We start from the raw sequence: 19,175 nt of genomic DNA, 5'->3' as shown, positions 1-19,175 counted from the left end.
TGTGGTCCTAAACCTTATAGTGTCTATTTCTAATTCTAGGGTGCAATTAAAAGGAACTTATCCAGTAAGTATGTCTTAGCTACCAGAAATAGAGTATGATTTAAAAGAAGGAGTAGTTCCTTGGATATTGGAGCATATATATCTTTGACTGATATATGTTTGGGCTTGATTTTTAAGGCTTACAAATGTCCTACCTTTACAGCAAAGAAATCTTGTCATGATTCAAGGGCTCAGTGGGTTCTCAGTGATTAATGTTTAAATCCTGGAAGTGAATATGCTTTTGCATAAGCATTGATACTTTATTCCTGTATTTGTCAACTCTCGCTGTGTCATTTGCCTTTAGAGATGAATTTAATCAAATGTGTGTTTGCTGATTGGGGTAGGCAGAGGAGGAAGGCAGAAGGAATTGAAGGCAGATGGAACTGACCCATTCTTGTGTTATTTAATATGAAAATTTTATTAAACCCAAAGAGATAGTAAATGGATTATAATATACATGTGGCATGATATTCTGCTGCATGTAGCACATTCTAGGAAATCTTAAGTGAATGGTTCCTAGTTAAAGGTGTAACATTTTCTTGGCATTTCAAGAAGAGAACAGACAGAGAATGCTGGATTCATGTACTATGTACATATGGCCTGGCTTAGTGTTCTCTCATAGTAGTTGGAAAGCAGAACTTATCATGGCAGCAGACACTCAAAGAATAGTGTGATATTCCACTAAGCTCTGCAGTGTACAAATCTTCTATCTGATGGTTTATCATGGTTATTCCTTGGATAATTAGGTTTTATAAACACCAAAGAAAATGCTACTGCATATGCCCAAAGATGGCTGCTGCGTTGCCAGGGGAAAGGTTTTGTTTGCTGGGTTTGTTTTGCAAAGTTTTCCCATGGAGTTGCTTATTGACGTGACTTAAATCTCTAAGTGTTTCCTAACATAGCTCATAAGACATAAAAGAAAAAGAAATGGTTAAAATATGCTAAAAGCTTCCTTTGTCCCGTGCATCAGGTGAAGAAGTGGCGAGACCTAGGCGTTCCACTCCAACTCCAGAACTCATAAGGTGAGCATGAGAGATGTTAGTTGTGTTTTATGCATGGCTAACAGTTAAGCAAATCTCCTTTGGACCAAAATCTCAGCTCCTCACAACAAAGGGCTTGAGTGTGTGTGTGTGTGTGTGTGTGCATGTACATCACAGCAGGTTTAAGTATGTTATCATTTCGCATCAATGCAGCATGAGGGAACCCTTTAGGGAGGTACTCCGGAGTCATTTAAAGTAACATCTATCAGAACATGCAGCCTCTCACTAATGAGAGGGAAAGATCTACATGAAGATGTCATTTGGTGTCTAGAATGCTGATCTGAAATACGACTGTATGGCCCTACGAAGAGTAGCCTATTATTTGGATACAATTTGGGGATACATTCTACCTGCTCCACACCAAAGAAATCTTCTAGTTTGTTTTTTTGGTTTTGGTAAAGCACTGTAGTTTACTCTGTGAATTCCTTGGGATAAGTAAGTATTGTACAAACAAGCACTGTTTCCCCCAAAGACTCCTGCTTCTATTGAAAGGCTGGATTCATTTTCCCTCCTTCTCTAGCCCCTCCCCTCTCCTCTTCACCTCTTACCCCCCAACACACACACACACAGAACTCTTTAGGATCAATGAAGGGAACCAGGTCTAGGGGGGAAATGGAGACAATTATGCAGATTTCCACTAATAGTCAATTTAAGAAATAATTCCTAGAAAGGATGAGCATTTAATTTATGCTTTTCCCCCTGATTTCTCAATGCGCTTCTCCTTCTCAGATGGGCAGTATTAGGATGTAATAATGAATCTACCATGTGGTGAGAGGGAAGTTGAGGGGAAAATGGAAGTTAGAAGTGGTAGCCTTCACTTCTTATTCAAACACAAACACAAACTTCCTGGTGGCTCGTTCCTTAACCTCCCTCTGCCTGACTTTCACTAATCACAAGCTGCATTAACTACAGCACAGGGATGTGGCGAAGACAAATATAAGTGATTTTCAAGATCTTCAGAGGAAAAGGTGCTTTGCAATAAACTGTTCTCTCCAGCATTATTTCTTGTAGGTATAGGGAATCGGATGGTTTTGAAAGTTTCTCTCTTTCATCTTATTTCTGTTGGATCAGTCTTTTGGTCCCCCATTGAGAACCAGGAATCTCACTTCCTACAGATGCTTTTGTCCACATACGTTTTATAGCTTCAGAAATATACTTTTATCCCTGTGGGAGCTTGAGTAACATACATACATACATATGTACATAAGTGCACACACATACATCGGCCTTACTGTGAAAAATATTTGAAAGCTTTGTATCTCATTAACATTAATACCCCTTTTCTCAATTTTTTTCTTGATTTAGCAAGAAACCTCCAGATGACACGATGGCGCTCGCTCCCCTCTTTGGCCCACCGTTAGAATCAGCTTTTGATGAACAGAAGACAGAAGGTAAGAAAAAGTCTGTCTATCTAGAGATTTGTCTTTCTTTTCAATAAAGTATAACTTACCTAGAGTAAATGTACATGTTTTGAGGCATGTTTTTCATGTATCACCAGATCTTCCTGTAAAAGAATAGTTCTGATCTAGGCGTGATATCAGCGTGGCAGTTTAGCTTGCAAACCTCTAGTATCTCAGGAATTGAAACTTTACTCCCAGAAGTACCTAACAGCTCACAAGTTCACTCCTCAAAAGAGGTCGGTAAGAATTACTGCACATCGCTACAACTCGCTGGGTGGGGAGTCGGTGTTCTATGAGCCAAACGGCCATCATGATGGGGTCAGACCTTCGAACTCCGCATCGTAGTCACTGTCATTGTGACTGGCCTCTCTGACCACAGTTTCTCTCTTGCCCACCTCATGTGTCACTTGATGGCTCACACGCAGACACTGCTGGAGATCTCCGGACCCAGGAATGACCTTCAATCATTTAGCAACTTAGAACTAAAATGTTATGGGAGAAATACCACTTTGGCTGTTATTGTTGGGTTTACCTATTAAATATTTATGCCTGGCATGAAATATTTAACTTTTACAAACTAGCCATTTTTGGATGGTGGTAAGTAATGTATACCTTGCTGACATAAAACTCTTTATGAAAGGGATCTAATCTATTCTTAAAATGAATTTATCTCCCATGCATGTATCTCCAGCAGCTGTTTTTGCTAATATGAAATGTTTTTATAAAAATCATATGATTGGAGTTCCCATTGTGACAAAGTGAGAACAAACCCGACTAGTATCCATGAGGACACAGGTTTGATCCCTAGCCTCGATCAGTGAGTTAAGGATCCGGCGTTGCCGTGAGCTGTGGCGTAGGTCAAAGACATAACTCAGATCGGGCATTGCTGTGGCTATGGTGTAGGCTGGCAGCTACAGCTCTGATTTGACCCCTCGCCTGGGAATGTCCATATGCCATGGGTGTGGCCCTAAAAAGCACACACACACACAAAATTTTAAAATAACAAAGCATTTAAAAAAATCATATGATTTAATAGCACTATGTTATAGGCATAATAAAATGTTATTTTCTTAGGACCCATTGGTGAAGGAAATTAGATTTTAGTGTTAAGGACAATAAGACTGGAAAGCATAATGAGTAGACTGAGCTTGAGTGACAAAGAGACTCCAAAGGACAGTGAATTAAACCACATAGAATTTTATTTCTGTTTTATGTAAACAGTCTCACAGTAAACCATACAGAACTTAGCAGGGTGGCTCTGCTCTCCTCAGCATGTGGCCTTATCATCTCTGGGTCCAAAGGAGCTGCTCCAGCTCTCAGCATCTCCCGGTCAGAAGACAGGGGGACAGGGGAGAACCAAGGGAACTCACTGCCGGTTCCTGTATGAGCAGAATCTGAATGAGACACACATCGCTTCCAACCAGCCCATCAGAAAGAATTTAATGCTATGTGGCCAGTTAAACTTTAACTGCAGAAGAAATGGAGAATGAATCTGGGAGACAGCAGCCAGCCACAAATGAATATTTTTCAATGATGAGGTTAGGAAAATGTATAAGGAACACCCCTAAATACCTGTTCAGTGATTTAAATGTCTACAACTGAGAATCCATAAGTAATAGTGGCCCTGGGATGAGGTTATCAATTGTCTCTTATTAACTCACCTGTGATCTATCTCACTTTGCATGACATAATGACATGTGGTGACTGAAGGGGGGATTGGATTTGCTTCATTTGAATCTACCTATGGAAAAATGCCTTAACATTATGGAAACCTGATATACAAAATAGAAAACAATTCTTAAAAATCATTTTCAAAAGGTTGTGTCCCATATGGAACCCATGACAAAAAAAAAATGGTACTCCACATCTTTGGAGAACATTTGCTTTCATGTTAAAGCAGAGGTAAGACCATCAATTAGAGGTTCCATCAGAGGTTCATGATGGAGAGGAGATACACACCTGGTCTTGTCCATGAACCTGGCTCTTTGGGTAGTGTCAGCCCCTGAAGTTCTGTAAAGTTCCAACATTGCACCAAGCATACCAGTTTTTCCAACATCCACACCTACTTTTCTTACATACTTACTCTTACTTTTTTGACTGATTCTTCTATCACTAGTTTACAAGGTTGAGTGGAAAGAATGTATTTTTGGAGTTAGGTAGACAGGTCTGGGCTCAGATCTTAGCTCTTCTACCCTCTCCGTGTATGTTGTTAGGCAGATTGTTTAACTGCTGTAGTCTTTGCTTTCCTCAATATCAATCACATGGTGGTGTGGCGAGGACTAAACTACATTACAATAGCTATTGGTCTTGTCATAAATGTTTTGTATGAATTTTATGTGCATTACATTTATATACATAAGCTCCTTTAATCCTTTGAGTAGCTGTTTGAGATTTTTCTTATTATCTCTACCCTGAAGGAAGGGAGGCCTAAAGGTTACATGAGTTGCCCATGGTCGTACAGTAAGTGTGGAGGCTGGATTCAAATCCAAGGCCAACTAACTTCCTAGCCTGTGTTTTACAACATAATGAATTACAAGCTGTACTTACCTAGATCCTGGCACATGACAGGTGCTGAGAAGAGCTAGTTCATTACAGTGTTACCATGACAACAAAAAAAACAGAAGGAAGAGACAAAAGAAATGGAAGGAACATTAGACTCCGTGTTCTTAGGCCTGATACCGAACTGCCCTGATGTACTTTAAGATGTCTTGTTTATTTTTCTGGTTGGCTTAGTATATTCACCAAACACTTTTTGAATAATTTCTCTTTATGATGCTGTAAACGTCTTATTTAAAGACTCCCTAAGAATCTTTAAAGGTAGCAATCACAGTACAGAATTCAGGCATTTTCATTTTTGAAGCACCGTCATAGCAAACTTTAAATAAACCAACTTGAAACAAATGTCCATGGGAGAAATGTCTGTATTTTCAAGTGGGTCCCCAAAACAAGCCTGTACATTGTCCTGACATTTAGCATGTCCTTAAGTGACCAACAAGGAAGGGAATGCAGATGCTGTGTTTTGCAGTTTTTACTTCAGCTATATATGCACACAGATGCCCCCTGTGCGTGCACACACACATACACCCCCATTCCTGTTTCCTTTCTCTGCTTGAAAAGAATGATTGCTAGAACTGAGGCAAGACAGAAATAATCTCATGAAGCTCAGCTTTAAATTGAAATTTCGAGTTCTAAAATCAGGGCGTTTCTTTTCTCAGCTCACCCTGGGAAATTTTCTTTTTATGTTTCCAGTTCTTTTAGATCAGCCTGAGATATGGGGTCCAGGCCAACCAATTAATCCCAGCACGGAGTCGCCAAAGTTAACAAGGCCCTTTCCCACTGGAAGTAAGTTATGTGTCTGCTCTGTCTGGAAAAATAAGTGACTCATTTTACTGTCTGTCTGCATAGTGAAATTAGGCACCCCTTCGAAAGTCCACATAAGCAACATTTGGACTGTATAATATTAAGAGGAGACGTTACTCGAAAAGGTTTTAGAATTAAAGAGGCTAGGACAGTTTGTTGAGACCAGAATAATATAATACAGGGAAATTATCAACTTCAAATCATAGCTTCTTCTGACATCCCACAGGTTCATTCATTCTTTCAGTAGGAGGATGTAGGCGTGAGAAGCAAGTGAACTAAAAACCTGCTATGCTCCAAGCATGGGCCAGCACCCAACCCAGAGCTGACCAAGTCAGATAAGGTTCTGCCAGTACTGCAGAACTACTGAGGCTGCAGAGGAGGGAGGGGACACATGGAAAGAGTGGTACTTGGAGAACAAGGGAATGATGCCATATGACAGAGAGACGCTAAGACAGGAGATGAGGGCTCTCCCAGAGCAGAGCCATCAGCTCTGCTTATTCCAGCATCTCAACCCCACTCCAGGTGCTGGGGAAAGAGGTCCCAAAGAAAAAAGCAAACTCCTGAATCTAGCAAACAGAGCAGTGAGAAGAAAACATAGATTAAAGAAACAATAGGGAAAAAAATGTACCCGTTGAAATTCCTAACTTTCCCCACAAAGTGACAAGCCCAGTTCAGAAGGGTGAGTCTCTGGGTTGGGGCTGTAATACATACTTTTTCTATCTCAGGGATTTTTTTTTTTTTTTTTAGCTATAATTTTCACCAAAGGAATCTGTTCATTCTTCCTTGACCCAAATCATTTTGCTTCAGACTTTGAACAATACACCTCAACTTAAGACGTATAACTTTGAGAAAGCTTTCCAGACTCAACCCAAACTATAATAGCCTGACTGTATTAAAAATCCCTCCTCTCATCTGAGCCCCTACCCAAGCTGTTCTCATTTTTTTCTGAGGACCCTCTGGATTGTAATTGCCTGTGACCATGATATTCATTCATTCAATTGTAAATTCCTCAAGGGCAGAAGCTCCTTGTATTCAACTCCATTCCTAGTACAGGGCATAGGATTTAGTTGGCTCTTGAGGTTCTCTGGACAAAGGAATAAGTGAATGAAATGATTTTTTGGAAATGATATTATTATTATTATCTGATTTCTTTTAACAAATTCTTATAAAAGGGAAGACTCTGAATGAAGCCTGCTTCAGTACCTTAGTTTTGAACTTAAAAATGTGGACCATTAGTACTATTCCTTTTCCAACAGTAGGAACATGAATGAAAACCCAAATCCTGCTTATCTGGGGAATATTGTGTAATTTAGGGAGAAAGTGATCAATAATACTTGGCTTCTTATCTCTTGGCAGCACCTCCACCACTGCCTCCAAAAAACGTACCAGCCACCCCACCCCGAACAGGCTCCCCTTTAACCACTGGACCAGGTAAGCTCTATTTTTTCTATTCTGAGATGATGTGGCAGTCAGCAGTGGACCTGGACCTCAACATGCCCTTGATGTGTTGGAAGCTGTAGGCTAGACTAAACATGAAAACGTTTGCCTTTTGTTTTAGTTCCATTACAATTTACTATGCAGGTAGTGCCTCTCCCAGATTGCATAAAAAGGCTCACTTTCTCAACTCATTTTTTTCTCTGTATAATTTTGTTGGAACGAAGGCCACGTTTACTTGCGAGAGGAAAGGAAAAAAAAATCTCAGCATCAAAAGTCTTTGTTTAATTGACATCTCACATCATTGAATCTCATTTTAATGATTTACAAGGTAAAAATCTCAAGGTATAATTCGTATTTTTCCAAGAACTGATGACTTTTTTCCTAGAATTCAAACTGTGTAGTTCCTAATGCAAATGCAATGATTCCTAGGATGTGCAGCATTCAGGTAAGCTTGAGGGGTGGGGGATTTTTTTTCCCAGTGGTCATTAAATATTTATTATCCAACAGCAAAGAGGTGTGTAGGGAGGATGAAATATGGTAAGGAACTGCCGCATGTCTTTAGACAGATAATTTCTAAGGCACATCTTTACCATCTATTAAAATCAATACTATGTATTCCTACAATTTATAATCTACCTAGCAAGGCAAAAGCATCATAGTTATTTTATGTGTCTGGGCCTGTAAAACGTAGTTCTTTATCACCTTTGGAATTCGATTGCAGCCTGGTGAGTTTGATAGCTATAGAGAGGGGTATTTATCGACAAGAGCAAATGCAAGATGTAGTCATTTATGAAATTTATAGTGACGCGAACCCAACAGAGAGTCATCCAGAATGTCACAAGGAAAGGTGTGTGCAAGTTCAAACCATTTTGGCCCCTTGACTATGTTAGAGATAAATGAACCTACCAGCAACAAAATTATAACTATCATGGGCCATGCGAACTGCTGTCCCATTTATCTGTAGCCTTGGAACCTTGAAGGTTAATTCTTTTCAAATGTGAAATATGTAAGTCCTAAGCCAGCTCTTACAACGAAAAGGTTATTTAAAGGTAACATGGCTTCTGCTCAGGCCTTGCAGTTACTTGGGTAATGATTTCTAATTTGAATAACCTTGGGTTTACAAAGAGTACACTGCCTCACATTTCAGTTGTTATCAAGTATTTCCTGCCAAGCTGCAGAAGACAGTTTTAAATGTTTTTTCTCTTATTATTGTAAGAATTGAAAAGACTATCTAATGCTAACATTTAGGCAAAGCAGACTTTTTGTTTCATGATCTCAGATGGATATATAGCAGTTATGCCTAGGATGCTACAGGTTAGACTTGATGAGAAAAGAAATGATAAAGATGTTTTTATAATTGTCTTTTAAATGGGTATATAAGTAATAGTTCTAATAAGCAGTACATGTCTCCTCAGTATCGTGTGTGTGTGTGTGTGTGTGTGTGTGTCTCGGGGAGGGGGGGTAATGTGTCTGTAAATATTCGCGTGGTGACATCTCTTTAATCTTTGTGCTGTGTTTCTGGTGTATTTAAGGTGGAGGATAGACAGTTTATTTTGATGTGATTTTTTTGTTTAAATAACATATATTGTCATTAGTTTTGCCAAACATTTTCTAGAGTGGCCAGTCAATTATGAGGGTGATCTCCAGCTATCGAGTCTTTTTCTAGTATGTCCTAGGTATTCTGGTAAGCCAGATTTCCCAAAGGGACCTCCTCTTTGGAATTTGCAGCTCCAGAGCCTGTACGTTTCTGTGAACCTAACACTGCTTTCTCAAAACGAACACACTTTGCACACTGGTGAGAAGCCTTGGAGGGCAGTTACACACTCGGTGTTTTCAATCATGGTAGAAATAGCCAACTCAGGGTAAATGATAGCAAAAAAGGTGATGCTCAATTGTAGAGGCAGGGGACCGTCCCCTCCCCTTCAACTCCAATCAAGAATTTTTCCATCATGGGAGTTCCCCTCGTGGCACAGTGGTTAATGAATCCGACTAGGAACCATGAGGTTGCGGGTTTGATCCCTGGCCTTGCTCAGTGGGTTAAGGACCCGGCGTTGCCATGAGCTGTGGTGTAGGTCGCAGATGCGGCTCAGATCCTGCGTTGTTGTGGCTCTGGTGGAGGCCAGTGGCTACAGCTCCGATTGGACCCCTAGCCTGGGAATCTCTATATGCCCTAGAAAAGGCAAAAATAATAATAATAATAATAATTTTTCCATCATGAAGTCTGCCCACCTAGACACCTCAGGAGACAATCTATATTTACCAGCCTTTGCCTCGCCCCTCCCACTTCCCCCACAAATAATTTTAACAAAGTAATTAAAGTTTAAAATCAACTACTTTAACCACAGGAAATGACCAGTCAGCCACAGAGGTCAAAATTGAAAAACTACCATCAATCAATGACTTGGACAGCATTTTTGGCCCAGTGTTGTCCCCCAAGTCTGTTGCTGTTAACGCTGAAGATAAGTGGGTCCAATTTTCTGATACATCCCCGGAACGTGTTACTCCAGAGTTGACTCCAAGGGAAAAGGTGGCGTCCCCACCAGCTGCATCAGACAACCCAGCCGACTCCCCAGCTCCCGGCCCCCCGGCCCCCCCCGGCCCGCCAGGCCCCCCAGGACCTCAGGGTCCGCCTCGCAATGTACCATCGCCGCTCAATTTAGAAGAGGTCCAGAAGAAAGTGGCCGAGCAGACCTTCATTAAAGATGATTACTTAGAAACAATCTCCTCTCCGAAAGATTTTGGGTTGGGACAGAGAGCAACGCCGCCTCCCCCACCCCCACCCACCTACAGGACTGTGGTTTCGTCGCCCGGACCCGGCTCGGGCAGTGGTACGGGGACCACCAGTGGTACGTCTTACTGTTTGCGTGTGCTTCGTGTGCCCGGGAATGGCCGTGGCTGCTGCCGTGTGAGCAACACCCTCCTCCTGCCTGGCCGCTGGCTTTAGAGCTTCAGCCATCTCTCCTTTGGTGTGGGTGTCCTATGGCCGGTGGCATGTCCCAGTCCATCAAATGCTCGCAGTCATAGTGCAAGTCTGTGGATGTGTCCTGCCCTGTGCTCCCCGCCCTTAGGAGGGCGCTGCCTTCTGCCCTGCCGTTAAGTGTATGTTTTTCAAAGAAACCTGCCATGTCATTGTTTAGAATTCAGGAAAGTTCTAGAAAGACAGGTTTCCTAGCGTGAGTTTCACCTCAAGTGTCTGATTTCCTCGTCAGAGGCCTCTGCAAGGGCCCTAGTGTTTTTCTGCTTGACTGAGGTGAAACTGACAAATAAAATTGTAAGATCTTTAAAGTGTACAATGTGATGATGTGATACAGACATTGTGGAAGGATTTTTCCCACCCAGTTAATTAGCAGCCCATCACTTCACATATTTACTTTTTTTTTTTTTGATGAGACTATTTAAGTTCTACTCTCAGCAAATTTCAATCATACGATACAGTGTTATCAACTGTAGTCACCTATCAACTGTAGTCACCACAGTTGATTACAGATCCTCAGACATTATTCAATTTATCATCGTATACATCTATGCTTGTATGATTTTCAAGAGCCCTGTTTCTCTGTAGGTCAATGAGTTTCCTTCTCATTTTTTCTGTGTTGCGTTTTTCTTATTGAGAGGGAACGGTGTTAACCCCTATCATTACTTCAGAGAAAAAGGAGGGTGTGAAAAGATTTTAGAGGATAGCAAAAAAGAGAATGCCTTGCTGCATCCTCAGCCTCATCAAGCTGCTGCTGAAACAAACTGCTCTCCGATGTCGTCATCAACATGCTCATCAGCCTATGAGCTCAACTCCAAGTGTGGTGACAGATGATGGAGCAGGTCATCCGAAACGTACACCTGGGGCTTCCACGGGCAAACGCAGTTGTTGAATCTGATGTTTTTGGTTTTCCTTATTTGAAACTTCCTTTTGTGTTCTCTATGAAAGGATGATCTGCCATGTATACCAGGGAAAAGATCAAGATTTCTCTAATGTGTCTTCCATATCATTTATTCTACTGGTTCTCATGTTTGTCTGCCAACATCCTCCAGTGCCCTCCCTCCTGTTCCTGTGGGTTTTGTTTAGATACCTTCCCAGCAGTGTCAAGGGCTATTTGTGTTTCATTTACTTTGAAAGAGGCGACCAAGTTTAAGTTATTTAGATCTAGTAAGAGACAGAAAGGAAAGGCTTTTGTCTCTAGGCTAATAGTTATCACTGCTTCCACTTTCAATGGAGTATCTGTCAAGGCGTGTTCTGTCTTTGCTAATTGCCCTGTGCTCTAAAGTGAGAGCATGCAAGCCAATCAAGGAGGACTGGAGAGTCACCTGTACTGTAAACAAAACCTGTGTTTTATATCATTAGGTATTCCTATGCCCAACCAAAAAAGGGAAAACCATTCAATACTCAAACAAGTTTGGGAAACATTGTGTTAAAACAAAACCAGTCAGTTTCCTGACCATGGGATACTCTGAGAGCCTTTATTTTGCCAATACGAACAACAGCTATAGTTTCTTATCCTGGCACCATGCATATCATTTCATCCTCACAACAACCCCATGAGGGAAATATTCTTAGTCACCACTTTTGCAGACACGAAAACCGAGGCTTATGGATGTTAAGTCATTGGACCACATTTACACAGCTAGAGGTGATATATTTGGGATCCATTCTCAGGTCTGTCTTATCCCAAGCCTGGGTTCTTAACCACTATGCTCTCCAGACCCTCTTGCAAGGTTTAGTGACAAAACATCCCAAACTTATCTGAAACAGACACCCACCTCTACTGCCCAGTGTCATCAACTACATCACCAAAATTCTCTCCAAACCTATCCTCTGTGCTCCTTTCTATAATTCTGGAGGGTTAGAACCTCCACCTCTACTGCTTTTTTAGGTCTTTGGGGGGATGTAAGTCTCCTTACTTATCTCTAAAGATAATAAATGACCATTAGGTAAAATTTTAAGTTCAGACCTCAACCCCAAAGATGGTTGTCCATTGTCAAAGAGGGGTGTGTTTCCATCTTCTTGGATGGGATTCTCTTTTCTAGGCCATGCTCTGAGTTTTCTGAAATAACTTTTCAAAAAATAAAGCCCCCCTTTCCAATGGCCTGGCCACTCTGCTCTCCTCAAAGCAAGACTTTTAGTCAAGGGAGGAGTGAACAGGTCAGGACAGCTTTGTAACTCACCTCTCTCCTCCAGCACCTTCCACAAGGCTCTGGGAGGTGCTCGCTTCATTGCATTGGCTGACCACTGATCTAATGAGCGAAGAAAGCTCTAGATTTCTTTCTGGAATCCTTGGGAGTTTTGTTATTGTTTTAATGTTTAGCTTCCCTATTCTTATTTAAAATCACTTTAAAATGTTACCAGTAAAGACTATTGATTCTTAATAATTGAGTTGGAAAAGAACTATACTTTGCTGGTATCAAAGGATTGAATTTCTAAGTGGAAGACGGAACTGGGCCAATGAAGCTCATGAATAAATAAAACTTTGCACCTTTATCTCCTTAATTAAGTCCCAGTTTATTTGCTCGTTAATCTTTTATTGATGAAATATCCGCAGAGTGGGAGAAATGTACATTTAGGCTTAAACGAGTAGGATGTAATCTCTGGTTTTAAAGAGTAGCAATGCTTATCCCCACCTGCTTTTTTGTAGCACTTAGCCTGATGGGAATAACTTTCCCTATCCTTCTCAAACTCTGTTTAATTGGATACCATTATGCCTACTTTTAAAATTTCATTCACAGCAAGATGGCTGTCACGGATCGAGTGTCAACAGCACTAACAGCCTGGTGAATCAGGAGAGTTACCTGTTGTTGAGAAAGTTGCAAGTTAAGAATTTGCTCCAAGAACTTTAATTTTCCTTATGGCAAAATTTAAAAATACATAGTTTGGCCAGAATATTGCTTTACTGGAAGGCAGACACTGATTCTTGGCAAAGGCCATCTCTTCTGTGTGGGCTGTGTGCCCAGGGGAGGAGATGCAGAAGGTGTTTTATTGGCCTGCAGCGCGTGTGGAGGCCAGGGAGAGAGAGGTGTTAATACAGACAGAATGTTCAGTGCAACATTTCTCAACTGGGGAAACCAAAGTAGTATTAAAAGATGTTGAACACACACACACACACACACACACACACACACACACATCCATAGACAAATGAGTTGGAACCTACCTGGGGTTGAATTAAATAAATATATTTCCTAACTACAAGTCTTTTCAGAGAAGCAATATCCAATATGGAAGCTATTAGGTACAGGTGGCATATTTTAATTTTAATGGTAATTAATTTAAATTAAAATGTAAAATCAGGAGTTCACTTTGTAGCTCAGCAGTAACGAACCCAACTACGATCCATGAGGATGCAGGTTTGATCCCTGACCTCACTCCATGGGTTAAGGATCTGGCGTTGCCATGAGCTGTGGTGAAGGTTGCAGATGTAGCTCAGATCTGGTGTTGCTGTGGATGTGACATAGGCTGGCAGCTGCAGCTCCAATTTGACCCCTAGCCTGGGTGGAACTTACATATGCCACAGGTGAGACCCTAGAAAGATAAAAAAAAAAAAAAGTAAAAATCAGTTATTTAGATGCAGAAGGCACAATTCAGTGTTCAGTGGCCACATGTGGCTAATGACTATCTTAAGGACAGCACTTGTTCTAGAACATTTTCATCATCGTAGAAAGCTCTGTTGGACAGTACTGTTTTAGAGCTTTTAAGGTGCTGGTCACCAAAAAAGAAACATAGTATGCAACCTTCCCCACACATATTTAGTACTTTCTTCAATGAAATGGTGTAACTGTGTTTTAAGAAAAACAAAAGGTTGCTTATATATTTAAAAGGGCATATATTTTAATTTGTTTCATTCTCCCCACAACGCTGTGATATATTAACCTCATCTGACAGATAAGGAAATGGAAACTCAAAGATAGGATTTGGCCACGATTGCAAAGCTAATAAAAAGCAAAGCCAAGATCTGCCTGACCTCAGATCTGTTGGATTCAATTTACCAACCCCCCCCCCTCCCCACCCACAAGGATGCACACACACCAAGAGAGAGGAAGGTTGAAGCCATCTTTATGTGGTCCTGGGGGGCCACCAAAGAGGCCACGATGGAACTTCAGGTTGAGAACAGCAGATGGACTGAGAACATGTCCATGGTTGCCAACTTTTCTGAACTCACAAAACTCAAATAACATACATGTGATTGTTAAACAATGTTGTACAATTATTTTCCAGCATTATTCTTGGGACTAAACATTGCTTGAAGGGGAAATGACAGCATAATTGAAGACCGAAGAATAAGGACAGAGATGCCCAAATAATAACCCTCTCCATTCTCTCAATAGGAAATAATTGTGTAGAAAGACCTAAAAAAAAAAAAGTAAAAATCAGTTATTTAGATGCAGAAGGCACAATTCAGTTGTCAGTGGGCACATGTAGCTAATGACTATCTTACTGGACAGCAAAAAAGGATGTGAGGCCTTAGTTCCATTGTGAAGTACTCCTCTGGCCCTGGGCACCCTCTGCTGAGTGTGTGGGTTCTGTCAAGCAGGGTTTTACTTCTTAAGCACTCCTTTGGTGTCTTCTAACTCCACAACAAATCAATGAAATCAATTCAGTAAAGAAAAAGTGAGTTCAACAGGGTGCCCCAAAAGAAAAAGGAAAGCAGTTAACTAGCCACTCTTTTCTTTGCTTTTAGGTATATATGTATCAAAAAACACAGTTTTTATCACCTCAACATCAACTATACAACTATACAACTTCTATTTGTATAGTATTTTATAGTTTAGTAAATACTTTAATAAGCATTTTCCATTTTGATCATTACAACTACCTTGCAAGGTAGAAACATGTTTTCTTTTTTAAAACAGGAAGCTGAGGCTCAGAGAAGTCAAAATCCTACAGCTGAGAAGAGGGGGGCAGGGCCAGAACTTTTCATCAGTTTTTTTCAATATTCCACGCTCCCTTGATGATAACCCCAAATATTAGTGAAACTGGGTTTTAAAATTTCCCTTCTGGAACTTGTAGGAAAAGGGTGAGCAGCTTACCTTTTCCTGAGATTGACTAGGAAGACTATTTCTTGGAAATATACCCAACAGAGAGACTTTTTGACCCACTCTTATGGCATGGGTTTCCAGCAAAATGGAACCCCCCAAAAAAGTCCCATCAAATTGCTTAAAAAAGACTTTGTTGCATAAATGTTTATTTCCCATCTCTTTGCTGTCACTTCTTATTTTCTGAAAACATCTTGGATATAAAGAAAACTTTGTAGTGGAACCTGTAAAAATACACCCAATTCTTTTATTCAAGAGAAAATTAGCCAAAAATATTTATATTGAGTGAAACGGGTGTAGTCTGCTCATGCAAAAATAAGATCAGGCTTTGTGCAAAATATGCAGCAAAAGGCAACCTAAAGCTCTAAGACAGCACATTTAAAAGCTATTTTGTAGTTAAATAGGCTATTTGAGCTATGTGACTTTGGGCAAGTTACTGAATATCTCAGAGCTTTAGTTTCCATTGAGATAGTAGAAGTATCTTCCTCCAAATCTTATGGTGGGCATAAAATAAAGTATGAAAAATATGGGGCATAGATACCAGCCCAATAAAATAAAAAGATGACCATACAGTGAAACGTTGGTAGTGGTGGAAAAAAGGTGGATGAGTGGAAATAATTAGTAGGGGTTCACGTTAATGAAATTACACTTAGAATAAACAACACAGAGAAACACAGCGCACTCAGATTTCAAATTGTTGAAAGAGAGGAGCAAGGTTTTTACCGAGGACTCTCCTCGAAATGGGAGCAGAAGCTGAGATGTGGGTTGTGCTGCTCAACTTCAAATCTTCTTGCGAATCTGACAATCTGGGGGCAGAGGTGTTGGTCTAGAATGCTCCAGAGAGCAGAGTTTTGCGGCATGTTAAAGGGGAGGCACGGCTGGGGGCTGGGTATTTTCCTGGAGCAAAATTTCTTCGAATTTCCTTGGAATGATTGGATACCTGTGCTTCTAACTGAAGTGAAATGAACCTCGGGAGTCGCTGGAACTTTTCTGACTGAACAAGAACTCTTCGGAATATGTGTTTGACCTTGACTTGGTTGTGAGCCAAGTAGTTTAGTCGTGAACCCCGGATGTACAACGGAAGCTAGGCAGACCCCTGAGTCTAGAGACCCCTCTGGTGTGCTGATCCTTGTGCATGCCGACCTCTGTGTGTCCTCTGTGTGTCCCATGTTTGTCATTGACAGCCAGAAAAGTAAATCCAGTAGAATATTATCACAAAAATCATAACCGGCAACTTCTACGTAGACAGATTGCTAAGCAGCCTCCTTCGAAAAACAAAAACCCTTAAATTCAATGTGTTCCGGTTAAGAGTCTATACACAAAGTACACAGGCAACATCTAATTTACTTTCTTATATTTTGTCCTTTGCTTACCATCGTGTTTGCTTATATTTACACAGTATTCATATCTCGAAGCACAGTAAAAAGGATAATTCTCTTCTATATGTTTTATGTATATATTAGCATATACACACCTACAGGTATATAGACATAAAATATGAAAAATCTTTTTTAAGCTCTAACCTTTATTTTCATCTTAGATATAAATAAATCTGAATATACAAAAATCAAGAGAATTTATTAAAAATCCTGTGTGTACCAGGGTCAAAGTGCAAGCTACGTTCCCCCCCCCCAAGCCAAAAGAGTCTTTTGAGTATATTTTCTATCACAGAGAGTAATAAAAGGATTTACCTTTCACTGGGTGTCACATGACAACAAAGGGCAATGAGCTTCAGCTGCTGCCATCCACCATAGTTCAACTGAGTGAATTTTTTTCTTTATTGAAAAAAAAAACCCCATGTGCTACAGTGCTGACCGTACTAAATGCTGAGGTGAAAAAAGTGTCCGTGATTGATGCACTGAGGGAGTGGGGAAGGGGCGTTGAAGAGATGCCAGTGCTTTGGCCACCTATGTTTCCAGCCATTTTCAACTAATACCAGCTTGTTTTCCAGGTGCATCATCCCCTGCTCGGCCAGCCACCCCCTTGGTTCCTTGCAGCAGCACCACCCCACCTCCTCCACCTCCCCGGCCTCCATCTCGGCCAAAGCTACCTCCGGGGAAGCCTGGAGTTGGAGATGTGGTATGTTCCCTTCTGTCCTGGCTTGCTCAGACACATACAGTGGGAATGACAAACAGGAGTCAAAATGCCTGAACATGGGTCGTCTCAACTTAAGGTCGAAGCTTTAGAGCGCTTCCCCAGATGGCCCTGACCAGTGGCACCTGAAAGATAGTCACTGCAAATAAGAATGTACATTTCAGCCACCCTCAAATCTCCACCATCTTTCAAGCCAAGGTCTAAAATAGTAGGAATAGGATACTGGGTCCCTCAGTTCCTCTGCAGGGAGTTTGATGCTGTTTAAGATAATAATGCTGGGTTGTGCTGAATCTTTTAGAATCTTTCACAATTATTTATTTGATTTTGGAAGTGGCCCTCCAAGAGAGGGCAAATCCTGATGTCTGTCCTCAAGACTATAGAGAAGTTACTCGTGGTAGGCATACTATGAATAAAAAAGAGGATGATGGCCAGATGAATTTTTTCTGGAAGTTTCTTGCAAATTGTTTTAAGGCAGAGGGGTGGAAAATAGTATGTAAACAATTAAGAGACTTCTGGTACAGGTAAATTTCTTTGGCATCCACACACAGGAGTCACAGACTGGGTTAGCTAGCACAGGACTGTATTTTGTATTCAGACATTCTTCAGCGGGTATAAGCTCTGATATTATTTGCTTAGTCCCCGAAGGCATGTGAGTCCACTGTCCTGAAAGGTCACTGACTGCACCCCAGATCTCAGCCTCTCTAAATGTGATGTTCCCGTTGAATGTGGTGCATTACGGTTTCTGCTTTGTTTCTCTAGCTCCATCCACAAGGTCCTGTCCAGATAAAATCAATCTCATTGTAAAAATGGTGCCACCTGTCCTCTTTTAAGAACCTGAGTTGTGCAGTTCCCACTGTCGTACAGTGGGTGCAGGATCTGGTACTGTGACAGCTGTGGATTGGGCACAGCTGGGCTTGGATTCCATCTCTAGCCTGGGAACTTCCATATGCCACGGGTGCGGGGTTAAAAAAAAAGAAGAAGAAAAAAAAAGAACCTGAGTTATCATATGTGGGGCTGGGAGATGTTAAAAATATGGAAGGCCTGTGACTCTAACTTTCCATCTCTTTTCTTCTCCCTGCAGCCCCGACCTTTCAGCCCTCCCATCCATTCTTCCAGCCCTCCTCCGATAGCACCCCTAGCCCGGGCTGAAAGCACTTCTTCAATATCATCCACCAATTCCTTGAGTGCAGCCACCACTCCCACAGTTGGTAAAAATTATCTCCTCTCTTTCGGTCCGTTTGTGGTTTCAACTGGCTATTTCTTATGATCTGAAAACCCTAACGCCCTATGTTTTTGGTCAGAAGTGTTTTGCTGTGTGTTTGCTACTATCATCTGGCTCTTCTTTTAAAAGCACCTTCTCAGCAAAGAAGGCAAAGTGCTTGCACAAAGCAAAGAAACAAATAAAAGAATGTGAACACCTGTGTTTTGCAGGAATTCTCTTATGCTATTTCCATGCAAAGCTATTCATAAACGTCAAGAAGAATTTGTCAAATAAGATCCTGTCATTTAGATATTATTTCTTATCATGAAAATAGTCTCCTTGGAGAGGGGGGAATGGTTCTTTAAATTCCAACCATGTAACCCATTAGCAAATCACAAAATGTAGAACTTTTCTTTTCTGGAAGCTTTCATTTCTTCATCGCTTTGGTTCTCCTTATGTTGACAGATGGTGTAAACATGGGCATTGTGGGACTTGAGAAAACTTTTTGACATTTTTTCTAGTGCTTTTCAGTACTGTGTGGTCAATTTTCCCCGAGAAATAAGTCATTGCTGGCATTTTCAGTAA

General features: G+C 41.0%; 1 protein-coding gene across 11 annotated transcripts in view; it reads left to right on the top strand.

The window, feature by feature from the left end:
• Window positions 1-19,175, top strand: part of SGIP1 (SH3GL interacting endocytic adaptor 1) — a 229,982-nt gene that overhangs the window by 145,292 nt on the left and 65,515 nt on the right. For 5 of the 11 annotated variants that reach the window (XM_047788738.1, XM_047788746.1, XM_047788740.1 and 2 more), the window contains 8 exons: window positions 40-64; window positions 1,010-1,061; window positions 2,385-2,470; window positions 5,729-5,821; window positions 7,196-7,270; window positions 9,622-10,122; window positions 17,247-17,374; window positions 18,471-18,597. In XM_047788738.1, coding sequence (XP_047644694.1) covers window positions 40-64; window positions 1,010-1,061; window positions 2,385-2,470; window positions 5,729-5,821; window positions 7,196-7,270; window positions 9,622-10,122; window positions 17,247-17,374; window positions 18,471-18,597 — 1,087 coding nt within the window. Of the gene's footprint in view, window positions 1-39; window positions 65-1,009; window positions 1,062-2,384; window positions 2,471-5,728; window positions 5,822-7,195; window positions 7,271-9,621; window positions 10,123-17,246; window positions 17,375-18,470; window positions 18,895-19,175 lie in introns of those variants that run through there. The other 6 variants (XM_047788744.1, XM_047788743.1, XM_047788742.1 and 3 more) reach the window with 3 other exon arrangements.

This window comes from Phacochoerus africanus, chromosome 8, assembly GCF_016906955.1.
Source record: "Phacochoerus africanus isolate WHEZ1 chromosome 8, ROS_Pafr_v1, whole genome shotgun sequence".
In the NCBI taxonomy this organism is placed as follows: Eukaryota; Metazoa; Chordata; class Mammalia; order Artiodactyla; family Suidae; genus Phacochoerus; species Phacochoerus africanus.
Note: the sequence above shows the minus strand (reverse complement) of the source record. Positions and strands in the feature narration are given on the sequence as shown.